Source organism: Sphaeramia orbicularis, chromosome 15, assembly GCF_902148855.1.
Source record: "Sphaeramia orbicularis chromosome 15, fSphaOr1.1, whole genome shotgun sequence".
NCBI classification, from domain to species: Eukaryota; Metazoa; Chordata; class Actinopteri; order Kurtiformes; family Apogonidae; genus Sphaeramia; species Sphaeramia orbicularis.
Genome location: NC_043971.1, coordinates 11,865,658 through 11,884,233, shown reverse-complemented (window position 1 = coordinate 11,884,233; position 18,576 = coordinate 11,865,658). Strand labels below are relative to the sequence as shown.

General features: G+C 35.6%; 1 protein-coding gene across 1 annotated transcript in view; it reads right to left on the bottom strand.

Moving 5' to 3' along the window:
• The window catches only part of rhoq (ras homolog family member Q), a 51,246-nt gene that overhangs the window by 13,862 nt on the left and 18,808 nt on the right, over positions 1–18,576 (bottom strand). The window contains exons 3-4 of the mRNA XM_030156443.1: positions 9,764–9,928; positions 712–805 (exon numbers count right to left, since the gene is read on the bottom strand). Of these exons, the coding sequence (XP_030012303.1) occupies positions 712–805; positions 9,764–9,928 (259 nt within the window). The remainder of the gene's footprint in view (positions 1–711; positions 806–9,763; positions 9,929–18,576) is intronic.

The window sequence follows — 18,576 nt, the reverse complement described above, 5'->3', positions numbered from 1 at the left end:
AATTCAAATTTTTTTGCTTAATTCAAGATTTTTTTGCTTGAATTAAACCAAAAAAAAAAGAAATCTGCCAGTGAACAAGTGAAAATTATCTTGGTAAGAGCTCTTGAAATAAGATTTTCAGGATCTATTGTCTAAAAATAAGTTCTTATATCTCTGTGAAAAGTTACTCTTTAGGTGATTATGTCTTATTTTAAGTGTGATAAGATATTTTGACTAGAAATTAGAAAAATACACTTGATAAGATTTCGATTTTTTCCAGTGCTGTACTTTATATTTGTCCAATTCCACCAGTGAACTGAAGTGATTTTCAACCATAGTGGCGTTCTTATCTAATTCCTGCCCTGCATTCCCAAAACTGCATACGTAACATACTTTCACTGATTCTAGGTTATTATTTTTAAAGGATGACTCAATTTGTGCCTGACATTGACCACATTAGATATCCTTCAACCACAAACACAACTGGACATCCCGGTCGCTGTGGAAAACATTCCTGGATTCATTCCGAGGTAAAGAATGTACAGATGTCTGAATCCAAGTGTTTCTCGGAGGAAATGATGTCCCTGCAGAGACGTTCCCGGGGCCAAATCAGCACACAGGAATCTAAGCGGACCTGACAACTCTATTCTACAGCCCTGGAATGAAAGTACAGGCTCAGTCTAAACCAGATACGTGTTAGCTGGCTGCTTCGGTCAGACAAACGTACAAACCCCTTTGCCAGTTTCTGTCCTTGCTCAGTGGCTATGGGCTTTTCCTTCATGTCATTCAGTTTGGCAATGGTCTTGGGGTCATCACGAAGGTCAATCTGGAAGAAAAAATGGAAATATACTCTGAGCAAACAAAAAGCAGTGTGAGTCAATACTATTTTCATGCTACATTTTCAGGGCAGTGTTTTCCATCATGATATAGGCTATGGAACACCACCACAGTCTTATAAGGGACCGAAAATAACTCTGAAACAAGCAGAAAATAGGAATTTTCAGACACGCTCGGACCGTGGTGTTATTATTCCACTGTGTAACTCAGCAACTTATGTTTAATAGAAAATATGATTCATGTCACATTGTATAGTAGCAAGAAAAAGTATATGAACCCACTGAAATTTCTTATTAATAATAAAATATAATAATATAATAATAATAATAACTAGAAGCACTCGAAGACCGCAGACCTCCGCCAAGGCAGATCGGTGCCCAACCCCCTGATGTTTGTCTGCTGTCTGTGTGCAAGATAACTCAAAAAGTTATGGACGGATTTGGATGAAAATTTCAGGAAATGTTGATACTGGCACAAGGAGGTCTGCGCTCTCTTTTCTAGAAAAGCACTCGTAGAGCGCAGAACTCTGCCAAGGCAGATCAGTGGCCCTCCCACCCCCGATCACCACCAAAATTTAACCACTTGTTCCTTGTGCCAGTATCAACATTTCCTGAAATTTTCATCCAAATCCGTCCATAACTTTTTTTTGGCTTAATTCAAGATTTTTTTTTTTAACTTAATTGAAGATTTTTTTTCGGTTTAATTCAAGATTTTTTGCTAAATTTGAGATTTTTTTTGGCTTGATTGAAGATTTTTTTTTTTTTACTTTACTGAATATTTTTTTTGGCTTAATTGAATTTTTTTTTTTTTTTACTTAATTGAAGATTTTTTTTTGGCTTAATTCAAGATTTTTTTTAACTTAACTGAAGATTTTTTTTTTGGCTTAATTCAAGATTTTTTGCTAAATTTGAGATTTTTTTGGCTTAATTGAAGACTTTTTTTACTTAACTGAAGATATTTTTTTGGCTTAATTCAAATTTTTTTCCTTAATTCAAGCAAACTTTTTTTTTTTTTTGCTTAATTCAATTCAAGACTGTGGAATTTTTGCACTTGGCAAAAACATCCTAGGGGCTGAACTGGACCCTTTGGCGGGCCGCATTTGGCCCCTGGGCCACATGTTTGACACCCCTGTGCTATATATTTCATACAACCTGTATGTACTGCGCTGGACTGTCTAATTTTGAATATGTTCAATAAAAAAAAAAAATTAAAAAAAAGCAGATTATTAAAGTATACAACACATTTCACCTACTGATGAAGCAAAACACTGTAACTGTTTCATCTACGAAGTAAGCTTTAAACTTTGTGCATATCGTCATACATTCTCCTTTTGACTGGACTCTTCTCTGTTTCTGTTTCTTCGGTTTCAGATCAGGTAGTGCCTTTTATTGCACCACCTCTGCTTCTAAACTTGACGCCAAGTTTTCCTAACTGTATATATGACCAGAGTGATTTCTCATTTTGAAACATGTTGGCCCACACTTCCTGTTCTTGTGCAAAAATGATTTCACAGTCGACCACAAGGTTCCTCACTCTTCTTTTATTCCCTGCAAGCCTCAGCGAACACAGCTCATCCACACAACTCACACTCTCTCCTCATCTCAGTAAAAACTAATTAGGATAAATGTATCCACCTGCACAGCGCCAGTGCAGGAACAACTCCGACAGGGAGCAACATTAATTAACCCTTTTTGTGATTGCCGTGATTTGCGGCGGCGCAGACTCGCTGTTATGGAGCCTACGTGCACATATCAGCATCCGGATGAAGAGCGGGGAGCAGGTTATGACGGGAACGGATAAAAGAGCAGTAAACTTCAGCTGACGTGAGATAAATCAGACACCCACTCCGTCCTCCTCGCCACCGCTGGGCTTTGGCTGCACTGGCATTTGGTTGCCAGGGAACGAGACCTAAAACCACACAGTCAGCGCTTGGTTTTAAGAACACGTATGCTACAGGAAGCAGGTTTTAAAGCTCAGGAAACAAGATAATACTGTGAATCTGTTAAAAAATACATAAATACTTATTAGAAATTCAACTATTTTAACTAGATGCTACATCATTTTTCATATTCTGAGAGAATGAGATCAAACCTTTATCATCCGTGATCAGAAACAACACAATCTTATACAATCAGGCTCTGAAAACAACCACACAAGACCTGTCTGATGGCATCACATTCATATCCCTCATAGAAATACTCTGATATTCAACATTTCAACCTTAGTGTGTTATTGGAGGACATAACAAGACTTTAGTACTTCTGCGAACATTTTCAAATGTTTTTATTGTTAGAAAATCAAGGTTAATGAAGTTACCATATTTGGTTCCTTGCCCATAAGTAGTAAAAAAAAAATACAAGAAGTAAATATAAAAAATTACAAGAAAAATGCGTGTGAGGTGAAAAGAACATGTATTTTAGAACATTAGACCAACATAAGTGCTGATCCAGACCCCTGTCCACATCCACATTATCCCTTTGAACATCATTCCTTACATTAGTACCATTACTTCATGGTACCTAACAAACCAGGTCCACTCACTGTTCATGCAGAGGTGGACCTTACAGACCCTGTAGACCACATTGGACCTGAGATTGTTGACTCACTGTCCTCACTGGAACTGTTACTGTCACTAGTTGCTTTTCCATTTGACATATGTGCAAAACCGATATTTACTAAATGTTGTAAAAACAGAAGTGCGTAATGTCAGTTTTTCCATTAACCCTCCAGTATCCAGGTGCACCTTCTAGGCACACTTTGCACTTTGTGTTAAAAAAATTCATATTATTTTTCACAATTTAAATAAGGTTAGAATTCAAAAGTTGTTCATTTTTGCACGATCTTTAAAATTCTGGCCACCAACTAAAATGTGCACATTGTAAACAAAAGAAAATTACAAGACTAGCATCTGTCACCCAATTGTGCCTAAAATGCATTATTTCTTCCATTTGATCTGGATGATTAGGGCTGACCTTGATTTACAAAAGTAAAATCAAATTAGAGCAGAAAAATAAATCAATATATAATATTTAATAGTTTGATTTATAGGTGTGTTTTTTGACACACTTGGTGACAGATGCTAGTATTTTTGAACATTTGACCTAGCGCCAAAAATAATAATGCAAATTAACCAATGTTGGAGTTAATCATTGACATATGCCAGGCTGCAAAAATCAAATAATATGTGATCCACTTTTTATGTAGTATATTGGAAAAAAAAACATTTTGTGTGTGTTTTTTGCGTCCACAAAAATGGTTTGTTTACATAACAAACACAGCATTTAAAGGGTTAAAAAATGTGACAATTATTGAGTATTTGGTATTTTTATTTACAGATCAAGTTGATGAAATAGAAAAAAAGTGTAAAAGAATTAAAAACAAATTTTTTGACATTATTCCACAAGTGTGCCAAAAAGGCACACTTAGTGCTTAGTAAGGGCCTTGCTGGACGGGATACCGGAGGGTTAAATCACAAATGCGATGATTTGTTTATTTATTATCACGAGATGACATGAGAAGTCATTCCATAAACATGGTGACGAACGTAAATATCATGTTGATTTACAGATATACTCATTATTATTATTATTATTATTATTATTATTATTATTATTATATTATTATATTATATCTTACCCCACTATCCCGTACTCAATTAAAAAATTATCCAGTTTTCTGGTGTGTCCACACATACTGCGAGATGTTTCTTTTAAAACTCTTCTTCTTCGCTTCGTGTAACATCCGCCAGCATCTGTTTTTTTTACTCACGTGACTCTAGTTGCGGAAAAAGGTCTTTCCATTGCAGTTTTGTGATATACCAATTGTGTTACGCCCGAAAAACCACCTCTTGCCAGCACAAAAACAAGAGTTTTGGCAAAATCGTCGTCTTTCCATTAGGTAAATTTTTATGCAGAAGTTATATTCACGTAATTTGAAGGTCAATGGAAAAACGACCACTGTCTTGTAATGTGTACGGAAATTACTAAAAATAGTCACTTGTCCGATAAAGGATTAAAAAGACGTTCATTCTTTCATTCATTCATTACTTTCCCAACCACTTAATCCTAATGGGAGTCACAGTTATGACATGATCTGCTTAATTTTCAGACCTTCACTCATTATTTTTCTTGAAATTGGCAAATGTATCAACAGTTTCAGCCCAGAACCTATACACAGATAAGACAAATGCAGAGAAACTGGTCAATAACAACTTAACAGTACATTTATAACCATACTCTACTGTAGGTTTACACTGTGATCATGTCTGTTTGTGATGTTCATGTAAAAATCACAACAATAGCTTGAAATTCTGTGCAGAACTTCAGTTTTCATGCTTGTCTTTAGCTATTTTGACAGCAATGACGGAAACACAACTCATCTTACTCATATAGAACAACTATTAGACAGATTAGAGGTTGACCACTAGTTGATTTTTAATGGTCGGCATAATAATGATAGTTGTGAGCGCAAAAACTGACAGACATTCAATCAGCCCCAAAAAACATGATGAATGTCAATCGACTACTTTCACTGTATGAGAAATAGGCCTGTGTATTGGCAAGAATCAGGCAATATGATACAAATCACAATACTAGGATCACGATACGATATATCACAATACTGTTAAAAAAGGCAATTTTTTTTTGTTTCATTTTTTAAAATGATTATTTCCTTGAAGAATTGAATTACACCAGAAATATGCACAAATACTAAACACATTTTTATTTGATCACAACAGGATCTAATGCTATATCACAACATTTGCCTATGTTCAAACTTAAATTATGTTTTACAGACATTACAGTTTAACATCCTGCTCAAATGTTCATATTCTATTAGATCAGAACTAACATCAGAACATTATTTTTGTGCAATCCCACAAAAGAAACTAAGATCTGCCTCTCAGACAGTAAAAAGTGCTTTTAGGATGCTTCAAAATAACCATTATTTAATAAAACAGTGTTAAATAATGATATATAAGATATAAGCAATAAAGAAAACCAAAAAACAAAAATGAACCTCCACAATATCTGCATTTGAAGAAACACCTAAAAATATCGATACAGTACTTTTAATATTGATACAGTACTGTGAAAGGAAATATGTGATATATTGCAGAACCGATATTTTCTAACACCCCTACTAAGAAACTGGATGACTGTTATAAATAAATGCTAAATTAAATAAATCACAAAGCTGAACATTAAACTTGAGGTAACTGAGTGATAAATGTGGAACTAAACTGCAAAAAAAAAAAAACAAGGTCATTTTTATCTTTCCTTTCAAGCTATAATTTTCCCTCAAAGTCAGTATTTTTTTAAACCTGGTCATGAAGTGTCTATTTTTCTAATGAAACTGCAGGTGTACCAGAAAGGACTCGATTCTAAAACGTTCTAATATTATTTATTGTTTCTTGGCAGCTGCATCCTGACAAGAGGGCTTCAAATAGGCGACTGAATGACAGGAAAATTATATGTACTGAATGACAAAAGAAACACAAGTATGTGTATGGAAAGATTTATGAGCCAACTTTAATTTCAATTGTTACAATATGTTGGATTTCTGGAATGATCGACTAAGTTTCACGACAGATTGCACGATATCAAACCAGCAGCCAACATACCAATGACTCATTCATGAAGATTTTTTGTAAGGCGTGGCATGTTGAAAATGTAACCACGAGCAATTTATGGCTTGTTTATTAATTTAACCTCCTGAGACCCAGGAAAGTTTTAGATTTTTCACATTAAACAGTTGTCTTGATTGGAAACTGCATAATGCAACACTTTTTTCAGATACATTTTAGAATTTTTTTAGTTTATTTTTTAATGGAATGTCCTTTGCAACGGGCAGCATTTTTTTTTTTTTTACGTCAAACTGTGAAACTTTTGTCCCCTACAGAGGACAAACATGCATTGCTGGGTCTCAGGAGGTTGAGGCCCAAAGCACTTAAAAAAACCTGCCAGATTGTTTACATCTGTTCACTTCACCTCAAAATGACTCAGAACTGTTACTATTGACGCCTGCTCACATACTGTATCTGACACAATTTGCAGCTGCTCATAGGGCTGCTGAAAGAACATTTTTCAGTCTTATATTTTTTATTACAAAGGCTTTCTTGTGAAATATAAGGATGTTAATACAAAAAAGATGAATGATTATATAAAAAACCCAAAAACTAAGTTTCACAGCGCTGTATTGGGTCCAAAAATTGAACACAATCTGAAACAGAAAGCTCAATGTCTTGTTTTGCTCATGACTCATACAGTCCTACGTCATTTGTGCTCTGAAAGTGATGCCAGTTCATAAATATATTCTGTAGCACGTTGGCTCTGTAAATGGGCTGCGTTCACTTTAACATCAATGTAGCCCAAGGTTAAGTTAATTATGCATCAAGGTAATTATGCAATCCTATCAATACATGTAAATAATTGGTGTAAAATGCAGTTTGTTACCTTTTCATGGTCATCACATACAACCCATTTGGATGTTCAGAGGCTCCGTAGTGAATAGGGATGCAACGGTACGGGTTATCCACAGTTTGGTATATTTTGCAGTTCTTGAGTACAGGACGGTTCAGACACAGAGGCCAGCTGGAGTCCGGCTGTGCAGCAAAATATAACTGGGAGCTGATGGAGTGCCTTAAGGCTCATTAATGTTCATTTTACGTATGTCCATAAGTACCTGCGATTCTAATGTCGTCATGCGTCACTGCCTTGAAACGGTATTTTCATGTGTCATGTATGTTGGAATGAGCGTTTCTCAATCAATCTACCAGGGGACGCTGCTCCTAATTACCATACTGGCTGAATACCAAGAAGAAGGGTAAAGTTTTTTGAGAAGAAGAAGAGAGTCAATAATAGCAAACATAGTGACGACAGAGGAGGTTTTACTAATGTGGATACTAGGGATGTAACGATTATCGGTATAATGATAAACCGCGGTAAAATTGCAGATGGTTAGTATTACCGTTTAAGTTGTAATTATCATGGTAAACATGTTTGATTACCGCACTTTTAGGGGAAAAACGCCTATGTAAAGATCTGCTTTTATGTCAGTTATTTGAGTATAGTTTTAATTTATTACAATTCGAATTTTCTGTAGCTAATATTTGGAACCAATATTCACGTTTAAAGTCTTTGAAAAGGTTCGTTAAGCATCTTTGTGTTATTTATGCAACAAATTATATACATTTTTCAAATCAGATTTTATATTTTTGTGTTTTCTGTCTTTTTATGTTGATATAGTAGGTTAAAGTGAAAAAATAATAGACAGATGAGATAGATGAAGTTGTGCTGAAAAAAAAAGACACCAAACATGGGTATAGTAAACATTTGTTTATATAGTATATAAAGGCAAAATCAAAAGTACTGAAAAACGGCCAAAATAGGCTCAGACCCCTAAGGGTTAATACTTGAATGTTCCTGCAACAGAAGGTACATTGTGCCAATTATTTTTATTTGGGTTTTTTGTTGTTGTTGTTGTTTTTTTTTAAAATACAACTTGGTTAAATTATTTCAGTGTGTGTATCAGTACTTTTTCAACATTTTGAGCACAATTTCAATAATACCGCGATAATAATGATAACCGTGATAATTTTGGTCACAATAACCGTGATACGAAACTTTCATATCGTTACATCCCTCATGGATACTAATGTTAATATTGAGAAGGGTAGTTAGAAGTAGAAGGGTTGTGCTCATGCTGGAGCCAGATGTGGCGGAGCCAGGAGCCCGACCCAAACATGCTCCACATCCCACTCCAACCAATAACAGTAGAATTTTGTAAGTCAGTCGTCTTGCAACGCTCTAATATACACACAAGTTGTCAGGAAATGTCATTTGAAAATGACAAATGAACCGTACTATGGTACATGCTCATACCGAACCGTGAGGGGCGCACCGTTCGGTACGACGATACGACATGTACCGTTGTACCCCTAGTAGTGAATGTGGAAACACCATCATCTTCTACAACACTGATTCGCCAGTAAAACCCATGGAGTTGGATCAATGACAGTGGATGGAGACACATGTTTTATGTTCAGTCAAAGATGTATTTTGTTGAAAAGTCCCTTTTTCTGCAGTTTTCTCTGTTTTTGATATAGTAACCCTCAACTTTAATATGAGCTTATATGAACATCTTCATGATTAATACATTAAATACAGGAAAATACCTGATTTATACTGATAAAATACAAAATACAGAGACTAACATTATAAATAAATGGTAATAAATCACATAAAGGTTAAATACAGAGAAAATCTCATTTGGGAACTGACATATAAGTAGGTAAGTTAGTTGAAAACTGATTCTCATTTCCAATAATGACTTGGCCAGGAGGCAGCACATAAACAGAATGAACAACAGAACAGATTACATGTACAACAAATCACACAATGTCATATAAGTAATAGAAAGGCTAAAAACAGGTGCAGTGGTCCTGAAGGGTAACTCTCAACTGACCTTCTAAACGACGACAGTGGTATGAATGAGGTGAGTTTTAGGGATTGTTGTAAAGAATTCCAATCATTAGCAGTAGAAAATTGGAAAATGAGAATCGACCGAGAGCGGTATGGGCTTTGGGTATTTGGAGGTTAATGAAACAGAGTACAGGTGGAGTTCTGAATGGTGAGTAGTGAACGCAGATAAGGTGGTGTTTTAGCAATGAGGGGTTTGTAGATGCTCAGAAACCAGTGGAATTATCATACAAATTCCCTGCTTGATTCTTCAGAAATGTAACCAATTTCTTGACCCTGAAGGAGGTCTGGAATCCTGCCTGTGGCCACACAGCCCCACAGACAACCCAACATCTTCCCCCTCATACAGGCCAAAGAATTCATCCCATGTCAGCTTCAGTGACCTCGGTGACCTCAGTGACCTCTGTGACCTCTGTGACCAAGTGACGTTAAACCGGTGCTGAGGCTGAGTGTGTGATATTACTAACCTGGGTGCCGATGAGCAGGTAGGGGACGCTGGGTGCATACTCCTGCAGTTCGGGCACCCATTCCTCTCGCACATTCTGGAAACTGGCGGGGTTAACCACCGAGAAGCAGATGAGGAAGACATCGGTCATCGGGTAGGACAGCGGCCTCAGACGGTCGTAGTCCTCCTGGAAAATAAGAGCAGACAGCGATGGTTAATGTCGACGTTCGGGTTGATCAGAGGACGAGGTGAGGATAGAAGAACTAATGAGGAGCCGTGATTAATTTGTTCTCACAGATTAAATTATTATTGATGAATTATTAAAGTGCATAAAAATGAGCACACTTTGACTCTTCGCCACAGAGTTAACTCTTTAACCCCTGAGACACCGAGCCGGTTTACATGACCATAAAAGTGTGACATCTGGGAGTGATCGTATAATTGTAATAATCCGATCTAACGCATTTACATGCACTTAAGAAATGCAATAATCGAAAAACCCTGGTTTAGACTAGGGATGCACTGATTCGACTTTTTCAGTTCTGATGGTGATACCGATGGCCGTTGTGAAACTGAGGGATTTACCTAAATCCCAGAAGAAAACAGACTTTGTGGACTGTGATTTGGGGGAAGTGGAAAATGAATCACATTTTCTTTTGTATTGTCCTCTATATGATGAACTGAGAGCCTCTTTGTTTGATGGCATGTTTATCTGAAATCCTGATATGTTCTGGAGCACTGATGATGACAAGATGAAATGGTTGTTTAGTTCAAATGTATATAAATTAGCATTATTTGTTTGTAAAGCCTGGGAAAAGTGGCAGATGTGTTTGTTTAAATGGGTCAGTGCCTTGTTTTGTTAACCCTTTCATGCACAGGTCACTCCAGTGGACAGTTATTCTCCAGCTGTTCTCTTGTATATTAATGGGTTTAGTTGTTTTAGTTCCATATCAGCCAACACAGTGGACACTTACGCATCATCTCATATCCTGACATTCATATCATTACTGTAACTTTGCTGTTCTTGATAAACCTGATCTGCACTAACATGTTTGAGTGTAAATCAATTGTTATTTGTAAGACAAGATGGGTTTTTTTGCACATTATCTCGATGAAGTGAGTAATTAATAGCATTAGAATAGTTAAAATGTGAGAAGACATCAGATTAGCAGCATTAAACATGTTTTTATTTCATTGTTTTCATATCCCTCTCTGATATTGGGTTTTAAACACGTTTCTTTACTTCAAAAATTAAATGCATGGATATTTTTGTAACTCCACAGGAAAAAAAAAAAAAACTTGATCGCATTGTTTTTTTCATGCCTAAGGAGGAATATAAACACGGACGAAAAAATATCTTGACTAAGGTTCTCACAATTAATGCATGAAGGGTTAATATCTATTGTGCTTATTGTCTGGTATTTGATTTTGATTTTGGTGTCTCATAACCCCATGTAAGGGCTGGGCATGTTTTTATGCAAGATACCAAAATTAAAAACATTCATTCATTGTGTAACGATTGATACCGATCCGACATCATTGTTGATTTAGAGCAGAAGTTCTCAACCAGGCGGGCACTCTCCTGGGGGGGGTGACATCGTTGTGCGTACGTGAGGGTGTGTTAGCGACTACTGTAGTACATTACAACAGTATAAATCACTTGGCACCCCCACCCCTGGTCGCAAATTTGATTTTGGGGGGGCAGCAGGTAGTCAGTGATAAGGTGAGGGGAGCTCACTTTCACTTTGGTACAGTTTAATCTACATTAGAGTTATACAACCCACCACTTCCTCCACATACAGGTCCTTTGCATTTTAGAATTATGTTCGGTATGTATGACGTAGCCTGTGTAGCAAAAAAATTTAAGGAGAAGTATCAGTCTTACAGATTGGTTGCTTTTACAGATCCCCGATCCAGCTAAAATGTTGATATCGGGGCCGATATCCGATCCCAATATCAGATCGGTGCAACCTTAGTTTAGACGCTCCAGTCCAGTACCGGGATTCGGAGTATTACGTACAGAGTGACAGTACACTTAAACTTCCTGCTGTATTCCACTGAAGTTTCTCTATGATTTTAAGTGTGTTTACACATGCGCAGACATATAAGAATGAAATTAGTCAGATTATCGGCATATTGGGGAGAAATCCAGGTGTGTTAATCCGATTTCTCATAATCAGATAATTGGCATTATCTGATAAATCATATCAGATTATCCTGTTTGCATGGTCAGTTAAATATTCTGACAATTCCAGAAACTGGACAATGATCGGAGTATTCGTGTGCATGTAAATAGAAATCGGACAATGATCAGAATATTCATGTGCATGTAAACAGAAATCGGACAATGATCGGAATATTCATGTGCATTTAAATAGAAATCAGACAATGATCGGAATATTCATGTGCATGTAAACAGAAATCAGACAGTGATCGCAGTATTCGTGTGCATATAAACCAAAATCGGACAATGATCGGAGTATTTGTGTGCATGTAAACAGAAATCGGACCATGACTGGAGTATTCGTGTGCCAAATGCGTAAACATAGTAAACATAAATGCATAAACAAACATGTAAACAGAAATCGGACAATGATCGGAGTATTGGTGTGCATGTAAACAGAAATCGGACAATGATCAGAGTATTCGTGTGCATGTACACCAAAATCGGACAATGATCGGAGTATTGGTGTGCGGATAAACAGAAATCGGACAATGATCGGAGTATTCGTGTGCATGTAAACAAAATTCAGACAATGATCGGAGTATTTCTGTGCATGTAAACAGAATTCAGACAATGATTGGAGTATTTATGTGCATGTAAACAGAAATCTTGCTTGGAATTTGCATCTGTAGAAGTGTCATGGGTGCACTGGGCATGCTCAGATGTCTATGAAAAGTGTAAGGTCTATTCTCCAACATGTTTTGAATTTTTTCTTATTGAGCAAACAGTTGAAATTCTAGGAATATTTAAAATGAATCATACATTCAGAACGCTCACCACAGACACGATAGGGGTTAAAGGGTTAAGAAAGACGAGCGCTAATTTCAGTCATTCCCACACATACAGCCAAACTCCTCAGCTGTTTTATAGATGCGATGAGCAATTTTATGGTAGGGATGAAAAAAAACAAAAAAAAAACTGGAAGTGATTTATGCAGAGAAAAGAAGATGAAGATGACCTTCACATCTGAGTGGCTTCCTCCGCCTCGCTCTCCCTCTCCGACAGAGACAATTAGGGATTATTTACATTTTCAGACCCTTTAATGCCTTCTGAGCACAAGGCATCGCCACAAGACACTGAAGACCAGACAAACTGCCATCTCCGATATCTGTTCGGCGTAAATGACTAATTCACACACCCAGGACTGTCCTTTGTGCGCCACTTCAAGCGCTTCGTTGTCCTCGCCAAAGATAAACCCTTTTGACAGAGTGTCCGACGCGCACACATATGAATATTCATCGTGTATTTCGCGTCTTCTGATGGAAGCCGTTGTTTGATGCCTGAACACATCCACATAGTTCTGAGCTCAGAGCAAAAAGACTTGAGGGATCAATGGATCTCTAGTAATTGGACATGACTCAACCAGACCAACTCGGACCAAGTGAATCAATCTCACTCTCTTGTCTGAGAAATTTATAGTCAACATGGCCAAAATCAAAGCAAATTGGATACAACGTCCCACTGTGCGAGGGAGTCGCAACGGGACGACCGTGCACTGGCATGACAGTTTCGCATTCTGATGCCTTCAGCGAGTTCATTCCTCTGCCAAACACGCCAAGCACAATCCAATACGATCACTGCTCTGACTCTGGAGATGAGGCTTTCTCACGCAAATGGATTAATGTCTGTCTGAAGCAGCAATAAATATGTGTTCTGAGTGTGTCACACCATGAAAAAAATGCGTAGTTAACCATCCAGTCAAAGATGAATGTTTAAAAAATTACAAATGTGTAAGATTATCTTTTAACCTTTGTGCAGTGTTCAGATTCTTGTTAATCAGCCAGTGTTCGCGAGTGTGGTGGATAGGGGTGTGTACTGGCAAGAATCTGGCGACACGATATAAATCACAATACTAGGATCATGATACGTATATCGCGATATATCATGATACTGTTAAAAATGCAATTTTTTGTTTGTTTCTTTTTTTTTAAATGATTATTTCCTGGAAGAATTGAATTACACCAGAAATATGCACAAATACTAAACACATTTTTATTTGATCACAACAGGATCCAATGTTATAACAAAATGTTCCTGTGTTCAAACTTAAATTATGTTTTATAGGCATTACAGTTTAAGATACTTCAGGAGTCTGGGTGCTCGAGGTTTCTGCCTGTTAAAGGGAAGTTTTTCCTCGCCACTGTCACCAGTCACAAGTGTTTGCTCCAGGAGGACTCTGATGGGTTTCTGTAAATTGGCTTAGAGTCTGGTTCTGACCAACCCTATATGTAAAGTGTCATGAGATAACTTTTGTTATGATTTGGCACTGTATAAATAAATTTGATTTGATTTTGATTTGATTCAAATGTTAATTTTCTATTAGTACAGATCTAACATCAGAACAGTATTTTAGTTCAATCCAAACAAAGGAACTAACATTTTTGAATAAAAGAGTGTTAAATAATAATAAATAAAATATAAACAAAAAAGAAAAACTAAAAAACAAAAATGAATATCTGCATTTGAATAAATACCTAAAAATATTGATGAAGTACTTTTTAATATCGATACAGTATCGTGAAATGAAATATTGCGATATATTGCAGAACCAATATTTTCTCACACCCCTAGTGGTGGACCCGCTGCATTTGTGGGTTTTTAATTCAACATAATCAAACAATTTTATGTTAAAATACAACAGATGTTTACTTCATCCTAATTACAACCAACACAAAAACCATATATGTTGAATATTTGCCTTTTGCCTTTGCTAGATCACGTTTAAGAATTAAAGTGCTGCTTGTTTTTAGTTTGTTTTTTTAATAAAATGTAATATAATTAAGATATGAGAGGAAAAAATTAATTAAAAAAATAATTACTCATCGTTTTTCTTTTAATAAACATGAAAATGGGTTCCACTGATCCAAACACCATACAAGGGTTAAAAACATGAAAAAATGATCGGTGTTAGAATCGTAGTACAGAAACAGAGCTGGTTTGAGAAGCTAAATATACAGCAATGGAAGGAGGAGGTAGTAAATCATATTTAGTCCCCCAAAAAAAATGTTTGATAAAGTGTACCTATATTTACAATATTCACACATAAACACCCAGAGCTACTTTTGTGGCAGTTCCCAAGTGAATTTTCCTCTTTGTTTAATCTTTCTTAAGTAATTTATCACCATTTATTATAATATTATCCTCTTCATTTTTGAATTTTTCTGTGAAAATCATGTATTTTCCTATATTTAATTCACTGATCATGTAGATTTTTATAAAAGGTTTAGATTAAATTTGAGGGTTATTTGAGAAAACTGAAGAAAAAGTGACTTTTTCAGTAAAATCTATCATTAACTGAACATAAACGTAGTGTCTCCATCCACTGTCATTGATCAAACCCAATAGATTTTACTGGTGAATCAATGTTGTAGAAGATGATGGTGTTTCCACGGTAACTATGGAGCCTCTGAACGGCCAAATGGGTCATATCTGATGACCATGAAAAGATGACAAACTGTTTTACACCAGTTATTTACATGTATTGATAGGATTAGTGGATCAACAGGTATCAACCCATAAAGACCCAAACATCCACTGGTGACCAAAACCATCTACTGATCTAAACTGTTTAATACCTGTTGATCCACTAATCCTATCAAAACATGTTCAAAGGATTCAAAGGAGTTTTATTTGTCATTCCATCACAAAGAAGAGAACGAAACTGGTTGCTGAGGACCTGTATTTGCCATATCAATAAAATAAATAACTAATAAATAAATGAATACATTAAAATCGACTAAAACTAAGGCTAATTTAAAGTAAGTAAAATATACGTCATAATTGGTAATTAATAACTGGTGTAAAATATCGTTTGTCATCTTTTCATGATCATCAGATATGACCCATTTGGACGTTCAGAGGCTCTGTAGTTACCATGGAAACACTGTTATCTTCTACAACATTGATTCACCAGTAAAACCCATGGAGTTGGATCAATGACAGTGGATGGAGACAGTTGGTTTATAATAAAATAATAATAATAATAATAATATAATAATAATAATAATAAAGTTTATTTGTATAGCACCTTCATACAGAAATTGTAGCCCAAAGTGCTTCACATTGATTGAAAAAATACAATATTAAAATACATTAAGATTTGATTATACATCAAGAAAAAAAATGAAATTTGAGAGAAATACAATAAAATAAAAATAAATATAAAAACAGCGCACATTAAAATATTGCTTATGCATAGAATTTTTGAAGTGCAAGAAATAAGATGAAATTTGAAATACAATAAAATAAAAAATAAAAACAGAAATACATAAAATAAAATAAAATAAAAACCGCACATTCCTGGTTCCTGAATTGTGACCCCATTTTTATCTCCTTTCAAAGGCTAATGAGAATAAAAATGTTTTTAATTTGGTTTTAAATATATTCAGTGAACTGGCTTCTCTAATGTCTTTTGGAATTGTATTCCATAACTTTGGTGCATAGTTAGTAAAGGCTGCGTCCCCCATTTTCTTTGTAATATTTCTGGGAGTCGCTAGTAACCCTGCATTTGATGACCTCAGTGTTCTAGTTTGTACATAATTGATCAGTGAGTTTGCAATGTAACTTGGTCCGGTTCCATTTAGAGCTTTATACGTGAGGAGTAGTATCTTAAAATCAATTCTGTAGGTTACCGGTAGCCAGTGCAGGGAAACCAACACTGGAGTAATGTGCTCTCTCTTCTTGGTTTTGGTTAATAACCTAGCTGCAGATTTATGTTCAGCTACTGATATTTTGCTAAAAAAAAAAAAAAGTCAATTTTTCTTTTTGATATAATAACCTTTGAATTTACTCTGAGTTTTCATGAAAATCTAAATTAAATATAGGAAAATGAATGATTTACAGTGACAAATGCAAAATCCAGGGAATAATATTATAATAAATCGTGATAAATCACTTTAAGAAAGCTTAAATAAAGAGAAGAACTAATTTGGAAACTGACAGTGGATGGAGACACTGAGTTTTGATATGTTTTACTGAAAAAGTCACTTTTTCTTCAGTTTTCTCCGCTTTTTATATAATAACCCTCGACTTTAATCTGAGCTTTTATAAACATCTATATGATCAGTGAATTAAATACAGGAAAATACATGATTTACACTGAAAAAACACAAAATACAGAGGATATTGTCACAAATGGTGAAAAATCACGTAAGAAAAGTTAAATATAGAGAAAAAATATTTTAGAACTGCTACAAAAGTAACACTGGGTCTTTATGAGTTAAACAGTTTACATCAGTGGATGGTTTTGGTTGATGGTGGATGTTTGGGTCTTTATGGGTTGATAAAATATTTTTGATTCTAATTCCACAGATGCTTTTCCAGGTGATTCTGATATTTTGATCCTGATATAAAACAGATAAAACAGAACTCCGCTCTCCACAGCTGTACTCGTGTTGTAGATGACTCAACTCCACCTCAGTGTCGTGATTCAGGAGGACATCAGTCAAACATTTATGAGTCGTTCATTCGCCTTCTTCCAAATGAGCGCAGTATTTCACAGGTCCCACGTAACCTGGCTCGTACAGGCTTCTGAAATTAATTTTTAGTGGCTGTTTGAAACCGAGCGCCCGAGGAGGCTGAGATTCTCACACGGGGAGGATTAAATGTTTTGACAAGCGCTGTCATTTAAGTTTATATGCCACTATCTGGATGTCTCTGTGCAAGAAACTGATAATGAGGGTAAATATAGGACATGAATGGGATTTTGCAGGATGTGTTAACATAAGTATTGGACAAATTCCTGTTTAAACCAAGGCACAGATTTCCTCCATAAGCAGCTGAAGTTATTATGTGGGAGAAATACCACAATACGATCAGAAGTATTGATTAAATTGTGTTATATACTCTGAAAAAAGTCTGCTTACAAAATTCAAGTGAATAATTGTTTTAGAGAGGTCTGGAGTCGGCTGATAAGTTGACCTTTAGTCATATTTGTGGTCAGAAATTAAAGCAATTAAACAGTTTTATTCTCAGTTTATCCCCTGATGGCTTTTAAATAATTAATTGTGAATTCTAAACTGTGCAAAAACACTTATACTTGTTTTGACCGTAAAACAATTAAAAACCTTAAGACATGCAAATGACTGTTAGACAAAACAAATGCAAAATTGTTTTACTGTTTTTGCAAATCAGAATATGCAGATTGTACGTTTTTCATGTTTTATTGTTGGAGATCAAGTTAAATATCTAACTTGTATGGATAATTTAATGCACTTAAACTTGACAATACTGACATTTTATGCTTCTCTAATAAGCAAATACTGTATTTTTTACTCAGATTTAGCTCTTTGTCATATTACATTTTTTCATTCTCTTCTTATCCAGTAAATTCAAGTATCAAGAAATGAGCTGATTTTCAATGTCTGTGATAAATTGAAGGAGGATGTTTTACTTTATTGGTTCAGAAAACCCTAACCCTGTTCTGATCAAATAAAAATGTGTTTAGTATTTGGGCATATTTCTGGTGTAACTCAATTCTTCAAGGAAATAATCATTTTAAAAAAAAGAAATGAACAAAAATTGTCCATGCATTTATCTTTAGTCGAGTTGACTACTGTAACAGTATCTTTCTGGTCTGCCTAAAAAGTCTATCAGACGACTGCAGCTGATCC